This window comes from Uloborus diversus, chromosome 9 (genome assembly GCF_026930045.1).
Source record: "Uloborus diversus isolate 005 chromosome 9, Udiv.v.3.1, whole genome shotgun sequence".
Classification (NCBI taxonomy): domain Eukaryota; kingdom Metazoa; phylum Arthropoda; class Arachnida; order Araneae; family Uloboridae; genus Uloborus; species Uloborus diversus.
Genome location: NC_072739.1, coordinates 7,387,609 through 7,399,899, shown reverse-complemented (window position 1 = coordinate 7,399,899; position 12,291 = coordinate 7,387,609). Strand labels below are relative to the sequence as shown.

At 31.8% G+C, this 12,291-nt stretch overlaps 1 protein-coding gene across 1 annotated transcript in view; it reads right to left on the bottom strand.

Annotated features, from left to right (window-relative positions):
• LOC129229736 (dynein axonemal heavy chain 2-like) overlaps window positions 1-1,930 on the bottom strand; it is a 146,147-nt gene extending 144,217 nt beyond the window's left edge. The window contains exon 1 of the mRNA XM_054864103.1: window positions 1,850-1,930. Within this exon, the coding sequence (XP_054720078.1) occupies window positions 1,850-1,930 (81 nt within the window). The remainder of the gene's footprint in view (window positions 1-1,849) is intronic.
• Between the last annotated feature and the right edge of the window lie 10,361 nt (window positions 1,931-12,291).

Sequence of the window (12,291 nt, the reverse complement as noted above, 5' to 3'; positions counted from 1 at the left end):
CAGTCACCACTAACGGATTACGTAAAATCAGGGTTCTACTGTATTACTTTTTCAACCAGGACGGAGAAAAAAAAAGCCTTGTTACTTGTACAATCGTTTTTTATTACCTCAAAACTAGCTGTGTTGCACGGCTTTGCAAGGTAAACCTTGATAATAAAAATTATGTCAAGTATTCAACAATCAGGCTTGGAAAAGAAAAATCAGTAAAATTTTGTGGCAGATTGCGAAAAAATAACCAGAAGGGAAACATTTTAAATCCCCCCGAGTACAAGAAAAGCGTCCAAACAAAAGATAGAATTTTAATTGTTTATATTCGAGGAAAAAAATGGCAACAGATCTTTCTTCTCAATGATTTTTTTCACTCTACAAATTTTAATAATAGCATTGCTACAGAAAGTTGAGTTGAAGCACTAAATAATAATTTGAATGGAGGAAAGTCTTCGAAAATAGGGATTTTATGTTGAAATCCACGTATCATAATTACCAATTTTTAATTGATCTCTCCGCTAATTATTATCGGAGGAATATGTTAAATAGCCAAACATAAAGAGGAGAAAATCACAAATCTATCGATAACTGGTTCGATGGTCAGTTCCCTGGCATTTGGGAGAAGTAACTTCGACACACATACATAGGTACATATGCTCAGTTTTTAATTATATAAGATGTTTGTAATTCCTAAATGACTTGACACTAACCTGTAAATAGCTAAATTTGGTCTGGAATTGTTCAATTTGAGCAGCAACGCTCAAAATCTTTTCCAAATCCTTCTCAAGACTTTCTGCATCACTGGTGAAAAAAGACCCATACTTTGAAGATTTTATAAGTCCCAATGTCATTCGGTCATCTTCAGCAGCAGAAATTATCCCTTTAATATCTTCTATTTTGTATATATTTCTATCCTTGCATTTTATAAATTTTTTAGTTTTCCATGTAATTTCTATTGTTTTCAAAGACTGAAATTTAAAAAACAAAAGCCATTTGTATTCAAAATTAAAAAAAGGAAAATTACATAAACCATTAAATCACATATAAATGATTTAGTTACATTTATACAAATACAATACAATTACAAAAGTGATGACCAGCAACAGGCTCTGGGCCCAGCCAGACTGGTCCTAATCAATTTACAATCCCCAGTGAAGATCAATGGCCCTCTTAAAACTATCTACTCCTTTGCTCATTACCACCTCTTCCGGTAAGCTGTTCCAAGGTTCCACTACCCTGCTAAAATAATAATTTTTCCTAATATCCATGTTAGCCTGAGATTTAAATAGCTTAAAACAATGACCCCTTGTCCTGTTTTCAGTGCTTAACTTCAGCCCCGTAACATCTTTCATTTTAATAAATTTAAACAACTGAATCATGTCCCCTCGGTCTCTTCTTTGCTCAACACTGTACATTTTTAGCCTTCTAAGCCTGGAATCAGTCTAAGTGAGAAAGTCCATTTATTAGCCTTGTAGCCCGCTTTTGAACCCTTTCCAATACATTAATATATATTTACTCATGCTGTTACTTATTTGTCCGATTTTATATTTCTCAAAGAGGTTTTTGTATATCAAATTTCATAAGTAGGACATCATTTTATATATATTTTTTTCACCAATTCCAGTGGAAAAAAAAAAGAAGATTCAATTCACATCTGGACAAATCACATAATTGTGCAAAGCTTCATCCCAAAATCTATTTTCAAAGTTGTAAGGTCTCCTTATAAGTTATTTCACAATATTGATTGAAAAATAACCTTTACGGCTAGAACTATTTATTTACATACTGAAACTCTGGTCACTTAACCTTTTTGAAACAATCAAAGTAAACATTTAAAAAGAATTATAGAAAAATGGAATACTTTTTCCAACTCGGATTCTTTTCTTGCTCGGTTGGTGACTTCTTTTATTCGTTCAAAGCTGTGTTGATCAGTAAAAGCCATCTGTCTCAGCACAGAAAAGGTGAAGTTTTCACTGTTGAAATACTTTTGGCTGTCAAGATGCCCTGGAAGCTTGAAAATTCTTTTGAATTCCTCAAAGTGCCTTTCATGAAGAGTGGGTTCTTGAAATTCTTTGATCATGCCATAACAACATTTTAATGTTTCAACATACTGTACTATGTCATCAAATATTTTCAAGCAATCTCCCTAAAATTAAGTAATTTCATTGTCAAATAATTTATTGAATTCTTTTAAATTAAAGTTTCAGAATTATTTTTAGTCAGTGATTTAGGAACTGTTGCTTACTTTTTGATTTGTAAATCATTGACAAATTAAATAAAAATGGTTAAATTCATATTTTATAACAGTTTTTCAGTTAAAATGCAAACAAATTAAGTAACATAAACAAATATTTTTTATTTAAATAATTGAAACCCTCCTTTTATAACTATGAAGTTGGCAATTAATTTGGATCTTAACTAATTTGGATCTTTCCTGATTAAAGTGGTATGCAAAAGGTATGCCTCATTATAGTGGAGTGTCATCAACCCTTAATTTCTAATTCAATGAGCCTAAATTTCTCTTGAGGGCATCTTTTAATTAATATAGTTATTTAATTATTCTGAGATATTCCAAACTTTCAGAAACTACTCCCCTTTTTTACCCACTTTTGATGACAAATTATACAAAATTCTTATATTTATTACATCTGTCAATGATTCTTTGCACCACTCATGCTCTCCTTCATGCTGTTTTTGTTCTCTGTGGGATACCTTTCTATCAAATTTACAAGTTTTGAAAATATAAAAAAAAAGTTTAACCTAAACTGTTTTCTTTGCTGTGAATAGAAATGAAAATCAAAATATAAAACATTTTGCATGAGAGTAATGTAATATGCTCTCATACACATATGCCAAGTACAAGAACAGAAATAGGACTGAACATCGCAAATGGTGAATAGCTCTTCTCTTTCTATCAGCACATTAAAGCTCTAGTTAAGCGGTGGCCGGTTGCCAATTAGCAACCATTTCACTGAAAGCGGCTACCAAAGATACAAGTTCCAGTTGCCAAAGGTGGCCATCATGTGTTTCTTTTTTGTTCAAAATGATATCCTGCTTAGACAAATAAGCTTCCAATCCCATTTAAGCTTTTCTCTTTAGTTTCTGGTAAGTGTTTTTTATCTTGACTTTGCACAAACTAAATTTCTTTTCAGCATTTGTTTCAGACCAAATATATTGAATTAAGGAAACAAAAACCTTCCTGATGTTTTTACATCTACTAGTATTTAAAAATGGTCCATTTTCACAATCTTAGATTTATTTATTTTTTTTGGTAAAGAGTTTGTTTTTGCATTTGCAGCTTTTCACAGTTCTATATTCCCAGAAAAATGATCCTGTTAGGTGAGATATTTTCTAACTAATAAATAACCTAAAACCTGTCATGAGTTCTCACATACATACTTAATTTAGTTGTAATTGTCTACAATGTATTATATTTAAAAGTTTGTAAAATATTTCCTTTTGTTGTGTGCTGATATCTTAAAATTAAAAAATATATCCAGTGAAATTTTGTTTGCTGTTACTGTAGAGTGTCATGATCTTCTAATTTGTTGTTAATATTACTAATAGCAAATGGGGTTTTTACTTTTGTACTGCTTGCATACTTAAAAAAAAAGGCTACAAAAAGTGCATATTTAATGTTTTCTCATTTCAACCATCACAGTTGAAAAAAAAAAGTATCTAATACATCACCTAACATTTGGAAGTATAAATCAAATTTTTTCATTAAAAAAGTCTCGGAAGCATTTTTGTGAGGGTAAGTTTTTGAAAGTTAGGTCTCTCTCCACATTTTGTATTTGAGTAATCCCGATGAGTATTAAAATCTGACACCACTGTCTAAAGTATAATAACGCAGGAACTATCTCAGTATTTTTTGTTTTCAAGAAAAATATTTTGAGGGGGGCAAACATTTGCCTTGACCTGGGCACATCACTACTGTGAATTATGTCTAGCATGAAATAAATAATAATGTTTGGGAAAATATTTTTACTTTCTCTTTTTCTTTATGAGCTAGTATGTCTTTTTTGAATATTTGTGCTTTCTCTAATTGCTCTTCCACATCTATTTTGACAACAGACACTTTATCCACAGACTGAACATACTTTTCAACTTCAGCTGCAACTGACCAGACACGTTTCAAAGAGGGCAGTTCCTGAAAAAAACAATGAAGAGGTCGATACATTACTTTCAACCATTTCTTAATGTCAATTTCTTATTTTAAAAACATATATTATTGAGGTATCAGAAAGATTATTAGTGTTAAAGTTAGCAGAAAATATTGATAGAGGTCTTATAAGCTTTTTTTGATAACATTAGTGACTAGAGGGAAAGCATCCAGTATAAGGCTCATTAAAATGAAACCTGGTCATTGCATCTAACTTCACATAAGAAGTTAGAAAGTGTCATGTAACTGGGTGCATGGAGGCACCATCTATTGCTAGAGAGACTGAAGCAGGCGGAACATTTGATGTTGCACAGCGACAGTGTGGTTTCACACTGAAGAGAAGGTTGTCACACAAGTTATTGTCTACTACGGAACATGTCCTTGTTTTTGACCACAAGGGCTTGCTGCCTGTCGAATTTCTAAAATGGGGAATCACCATCAATACCCAGTGTCATCAAGCTACTTTACAGAACCTTAGATGGGCCATTAAGTTAAAACTGCCAGGCATGTTCTCAAAGGTGCCCACACATGGCCAATGTGGTGAAGACGACATTGCAGCAGTTTCGGTGGGAAACGCTGGAATGTCCACAGTACAATCCAGACCTTTTGCCATGTGACTTTCATGGGTCAAATGTTTTTGGACCTCAGAAACAAGCTATTTGTGTACATTGATTCACAATGGACGGGGAAATGTGTGACTGGATCCATGCCTGGTTCAGACAGCAGCCTACTAGCTTCTTCAAAGATGGAATCAACAAACTGTCACAAAGGGATAAATGTGCCAACAGTGTTTTGGCAACTATTTATGAGTTAGTAAAATTGTTACCCTTACTTTACACTAATGACCGGGTTTCATTTGAATGCCCCTTATAGTCAAATAAACCAACAAGCAAAGAATGTAGACAGGGGAAAAAATTACAATATCAGACACATATTACAGTTTAGAACATATTTTGTTTTTATTCTGAAGTTGCATTAAAGGTTCATAAATAAAAATTAACTAAAAAGTGTTAAATCCAGAAACTTAGAAAACTGTCACTAAAAAGAAATAGTTACTTACACTTTGAACTGAGGTTAAAGCTTCAAAAGGTTTCAAGGACACATTGAAAAAATCAGCATCTCTCAAGATCCATGATTCTTTTTCTTGAAGAGCAGTCAGAAAATTGCTGAAGAAATGCAAAGCTGTCTGAAAAACTTCGTACCTTTCTGGACGAAATTCAAAAAGACCACTATTTCTAAAATTTTCTTCAAGAATGAGGGTTTGTTTCTTCACTTCATAATAAAAATTCAAAAACTTCCTCAAGTGAATAGCCTAAAATCAAGAAAATATTTTTGTTGCAGTATTAGGAGGTTTACTAAAAAAAACTTATGCAACAAAAATTTTTACATTAAATTTAACAAAAATTGTTGGAGTGTGTGGTCTGATGGAAGGAATAAATTTTTCTGTAACTCATTGTGCTTATGGGCAATTCCACAAAACATGAAAACTTGGTGTTAAAAAAAAATCTTGAAAAAATATCCTAACTTTTTTTGTATGTTCTCTGTATTAACTAAAGTTTACAAGTTAGAATCTGGAAACCCGAGGTGATTTTTTTTCGTAAGAGGACTTGTTTTATGAGCTCACAGCTGAGTGAATTCTCTCTCCACTACAAGCAATTCTAAACAAGCATATTTTTACTGTTTTAGCCTGTTTCTGCCAACTGAGACTATCTTTTTTCCAACATATTCATTCCATAAGAAGACAATTATTGTAGTATGTTTTAAAATTTCTCCTTAAAGTATTTGAAAGATGTTATTATTCTGAAAGAGGAGAAATTTTAAGCTTTTAGTAATCCACAACTCTTTCTTTGTTGCGTGAGTCACGGTGCCAAATTCAGGTTTAAATACCATCTCTTTGTATTAAAACTTAAAATACTGATGTCCCTAGCGTCCTACTGTGTTCCAGATCCCTGTAAAGAACTTCATTTAAGTCAGGTATGATATCTGTTTAATATATATACCAGTTACTTCTGTAAAACTTTGCTAAATGGTAACATGAGCCACGTGGAATTGCCCTTATCCAGAAAAGTGGGTCAAAATTTCTCAAATAAGACTCTTAAACAATTTAATTAAATACACTTACCTCATTTTGTCAAACTTATTTTCAGTTTGATGTTTAAACTGTGAATAAATTTGATGCAAAATGTATTATTTAATAAATCTCTCTCTTCAAAATATCTTACGTGTTTTATTGTTATAAATAATGCACAAGAGCCTTTGCATGTAAAAAAAAATATGTACTACTGAAAATAAAAACTTAGATTCCTTTATAGCCAGAGGAGCATTTCTTATTGCTAGTTGTAGGGTTGCTTTAGCAGTTTATACTGCGCTCTAGTTTGTTGATTAGTTTAGTGGCAAGAAATAAATATAACATAATGGAAAAAAGAAAAATAAAACCAAGAGATTTTACAATTGGAAGAAGAGAGAATTAGTTTTGTCTGAGATGGAGAAAAAAGATGAATTCTCAGTGATTTCGTCTTGATGAATTTAATTTCTCATACTTTATATTTATCATAAGTTTAGCACTGAATTTAAGTGCTCAAACTGAATGCCAAAAATATGGCCACATTTGGTTGCTTTTAATAATTCACTAATTCAAAACTTAAAGAGATTAAGACAGAAAAAAGAAATATTCTCAAAATTTTAAAGCCTTTTGGTACTTGTCTCAGAGCTAGCTCTCAGCGATTCACGAGAGGATAGATACAAACATAGACTGGTTCACTTTCATACTTTGATTGCATAGAAATGTTTCGAAGTCACGATGAAGAATTAACGGGCCAAGGAAAGTATTTTACATTTGAAATATATATTTCAATTTTTATAATTAAAAAACCTGACAAATAATAAAGTTACTTTTTTAAGCACAAGTCTTTTTGTTCAAATTTTGGAAGTAATTTTATGATGAAAAATAAAACTCAGGAAAAGTTAAATTGAAAATATGAAACAAACTTGAGCTTTCTCCAAATTCACATGGTAAACCTCAAAGTATTCTTTGAAGTTTTCCCAATCTTCCTTTAACTTTACAATCCACAAGGGTGCCTAGAGAAATGAAGGAGACACTTAAAAAAGATATACCCCTGTCTATCCAAGTAACATACTTTTCCAAATCAGCAAAAAATTTAATAAGTTATAAGAGTACATACCAAAGGAGTAAATATAACTTTATGAATATAACATTGTTTTAAGTTTTTTACAGTTTGAATAAATTAAACAACCTCCATTTTGGCTAAACATATTTTCACCAAGTGCATATCCAGAAATCAAGGGAGGGTTGACTGGTTTTTATTATTTATACTTTGCTTTGTATCCTGAGTTACACCGCAACACAAATGTACGATCTATATTTGTTTGTGTATGTGTGAGTATGTGTGGGTGTTTAAATATAAACCCCTGAATCTTCCCTCTTCTAACATCGCTAAGGATTATCAAAAACTGTTAGTTTTGGAACTTCAATTTCAAAAAAATTTTAGGAATGGGCATCCAAACCGCTCTTTCCGTAGCATCATTAAAGATCGTTGAAAATTGCTTTTTTTTTAATCTTTAATTTCAAAAAAAAAAAAAAACCTTCTTGTAGAAAGTTTTGCACCCTAACTGCTTCACCTGAACAAAGTAAAACATGTGTTTTGGTGTTACAAGGAACACCTTTGTTAAAATTGGTTTAGTTTTCCTATTATTTTTATGTAAACGTCTTACATTTCTTACTTTTATTTTTTTCATTTTTTGCTTTCTTATTTCGTTTTGTGATTAACTAATTCCAATATGTTTATCCTTCACTTTGTTTTTTCCTGCATTTCTCCATTTGATGCATTGCTTTCTTACATAGTTTTTCCCCCGCTGGTAAATTTATTGCTAATTTATTCAGATTGGTTTCATTTTTGGACTTTTTGCATTGTTTATGGGTTTTCTTGGAAAATTTATTACTTAACAGTTTTTCCTGATGGAATTATATAATAAATTTTGCCTCCAGGTGTCATTTTATCTTTTTTGTTTTGTTTCATTTCTATTTTTTGATATTTATACTATCTCCTGTTCCACCGTGTTGCTTTTCTCGGATGACTTTTCATCCAGAAGCTCACATTTCTTTGCATTGAAAAAGGTGTTCCTTGTAACACCGAAACACGTGTCTGCAATATTTTGCAATTTTTATGCTTTATGACGTTGGATTACTGATTTTTTGAATCTTCAACACAGAGGTATTTATTCGTTATAAAGTAAAACATGCCCTACAAAAGCAATTTTAAGACTTCAATTTAAAAAAAAAAAAAATCCAGAGAGCCCTGCATTCTCTTTGAACGAACATCATTGGAGATAATCTAAAATTGCATTTTTTGCATTTCAATATCAAAAAATTGCTGCCGATTGCTGCAAAAAATTGCCCTGAACCCATTCCTTCTTCTTATGATAACAATATAATGACCTACAATTGTGCTTTTAATTTAAAAGTTATTTGGGAGAGACTTCGAAGTAGCCTTTTGTAACATCAAAGTTTATCTAAAATAGTATTTTTTGGTGGAAAAATAGCCAAGGCTCAGGGCCAGATTAAGGCATGGGCACATAGGGCACAGGTCCAGGGCACCAACATTTAGGGTACAACAAGTCTTTAGGTAAAATTTTGATTTTGGACTCTTCCCATGTCGCACTACAACAAGATGTAAATATTAAATTTAGAAGAAAAAAATCCCTGTAAAAATTTAATCTCTTTCGCAAATCCCAAAACCACTCCAAGTTCATTCCATATTTATAACTCTTTTTAAAATTATACCATAGATAATTTTGATATTAATGGCTTTTCCAACGGACAAAGTTTGACAACATCTTATATTACCATGTTTAGTTATTGTAATACCATGTCACTTCTGTTTTTTGTAATATAAGGTACCACCAAATTTAGTACAGATATGTTAATACACAAGTAACAAGATATTTTACTGCTTCTGCAAATAAAATAAGCTCAGGGCTTCAAAAGGGGGCACCAATTAAGTTTCGTGCCCAGTGTCTTCAAAAACTTGAGTCGGGCCCTGAGCAGAGTTCTTTTATCTTGGCTCAAGGGAGGGGGCGATCGCACCCCCCCCCCCCCCCCATGTATGGCGAATCGACACAGTTGATTGCTGAGTATGCATGCATAATATATGTCTATCCCATTGGCCCGCGGGATGATGCGCCCTCAAGCCTAATCACTTTTTTTATATTTTAAATTATTATTTTTTATAAATTATTTATTTTTTGGTGCAACTTCCTTTTTTTTTTTCATTTACGCACTCACAAACTTGTGTGACTTCACTTTGCTTTTTTTTCTTTATTTCAAACTCGTGAACCTGTGTACCATCGTTTTTATTTATTTATTTTTTGCAACTTTTTTCCTTTTTTTTTATTTTTTGCGTCCTTTGGAGGCTAAGGTTTGCACCCTTTTTCAGGACCCAGTCCACCCCTGTCCCCAGCAGAGTGTCACACTGGGTCTTTTATTATTTTTTCGACAGTTAGAATAGGATAAAAAATTCGAAAAATTGGTAAAATTAAACCAAATGGCTCAAAGACACCTTGAATGATTGCAATCATTTCTGATAAGCTTAAGTACAATTTATAACAAAATACTTGATCTCAAAAAAAAAGAAAAGAAATGAAAGAAACAAAATGTATTATTAATGCATTTTAAGAATTAATTTAAAAACTGAAGTTTTTTTTAAAAAATTACCTGATCAAAATCATACAAGTGATATTCTTTTAAAAACTGATATAGAGCTTTAGCGCCATTTAATGTTGAATCAATGTTCGACACAAAGTTCTTCACTTGAATCAGAAGGCTTATAGCTGCCTTTAACTCTTTGAGGGTTTTAGGAAAAGAGCAAAATCTAAATTTTAAAAGACATGAAAGAATTGTAAAAATAAATAATAAATTAAAAACATAAAAACTAAAGAACCAAACAGAAAGAAATAATAGATAACAAAATCAAACATAACATTTAGAATAAAATATAAAAGTAACAAATTCATTTCAACTGTAAATAAAGGATTGGTGGAAATAATAAATAAAACAATTATTCCTATAATAATACTTTTAAAAACTGTTAAAATTAATAATTTTGATTATTACCACAAAAGCAATAAAAATAGCCAAATTTTTATGATGGAAAGGATAGTGTACATTTTGAAAGTTAATCGCATGCTCAGATCGATACATGTTACACTAAAACGAGATCTATTTGCTTGAACATTGAACAAATCAAAATTCTTACAAATTGTTTCACTTGATTCCCCTACACATTGCTCACTGCACCAGATTGCACATATTACACAAAGTCCATGAAGCTGGTATCCCCCTCATATCCAAGTTTTAAATATCAATAATGCTTCATATAATTTGAAAAAAAAAAGTCTTGGTTCATGCAGTGGCGTACTTAGCATGTGTGACACCCGGGGAGCCAATTTGTGGTGTCACCCCCCCCTACAAAGTTTTAGTGTTCTATGTTAACATGAAAATCATACAATGTTCAGAACCAACTACATACTTTTAGAACAAAATTTTAAGTTAGCTAATGATGCACTAAAGACAAAAAAAAAAAAAGCTATGAACACTTTTTAGCCTACTTTCCCAGTAAAAGTCAGAAAAAGAAGAAAAAAGCATGAAAGAAGGCTTAATGCATCTTAAAAATATCGTGAAAAAACAAAAAAAAGTCAAAAATAAATAAAATAATTAAATAAATATTGAAAAATTAAAAATTGGAAAGTAGGGTATTGAGATGGGGAAAAATGTCTGTCGGTCTGTCTGTCTGTCTGTCGGTCTGTCTGTCTGTCGGTCTGTCTGTCTGTCTGTCCCCCCCTAATAACTTTTGAATGAATAGTCCGATTCGAACAAACTTTTTTTTGTTCGAAAGATCTCGGCGAGGACACCTCATTCCCATATTTCACTTTTTGATTTGAACTATTTTTTGTTCAATTTTGAACAGTTCAAAAAAACTTAACATTAGCGCCTACGGGGAAATTCAAAGCAATTCCGAACTGTGAGGCGAATTTGCTTCAAACAAGCTTTGTAGGAAAAAGCTTTTGATAAAAAAACTTGTATATAAGATATCTTTTTTATTTGAACAATTTTCCGTTCAATTTTGAACAGTTCAAATCCCTTAACATTAGCGCCTACGGGGAAACTGAAAGTCAATGTAGATTCCGTACTTGAAGGCGGATTTACTTCAAACAAACTTTGTTGGAAATAGCTCTTGACGACCTACTCCCGACTCCGACTCTGAGAATTTAGGGGGACCTGACACCGACTCTGACTCCTGTTCCCGACAATTAATCGGACTCCGACTCCCCGACTTCGACTCTGACTTCGTAGCTTTGGCAAACATTTATACACGGAGGACAAATGACTGACTCCGATTCTTGGATATTCGACTCCGACTCTTTTATCCCAAAATGAGATTGACTCCGACTCCGACTCCGCTGCTGTGGTTTTAACTGTGAAATAATTATTGTTGATATGATTTGTTTTTATTTTCACGCTAAAGTTTTAATTTAGGTATTTGGTTTTCGGTGAATAAACTCGAAAAATATGCGCAGACGATTTTTCTTTTTTTTTTTTTTTTTGACAATGAAAATTATTTCTTTAAGTTGACATTTTATTGTTTTTTTTTATTTTGGTAAGTGCATTAATTCGTTTAAAAAATTATTTTCGGCAACAGGGGAAAAAGAAACGATTTTTTTTTTTTATATGATGTATTTATTTTAATGAACTTATTATTATTTTTTCGTTTTAAAAGCTGTTAAAAAATTTTTTTAATGGAAAGAAGTGTATTAGCTGCTTTGTTTAAAAGGTGCTGCTATTTTATTTGTTCGTTTTTTTGAAAAAAAGTAAGGAATATTTTATTCCTAGAAATCAGCTTAAAATATTAAAAAAAATATGTTTGAAAAAATTTGCGATTTTAGCTATTTTTGAGAATATTGATCAGGTACTAGAAAGTAGTATGGGTATACGGGAAAGTAGGCTCGTCTAGTTCTAGACGGAACTTCTTGTTATCTAACTTGCCCTAGACGTCTATCTGCAGGGTTGCTGCAAGGTCAAAAAAGTAAGCAGATGTATGAAATTGATTGCTTCTCTGTTGTTTCAA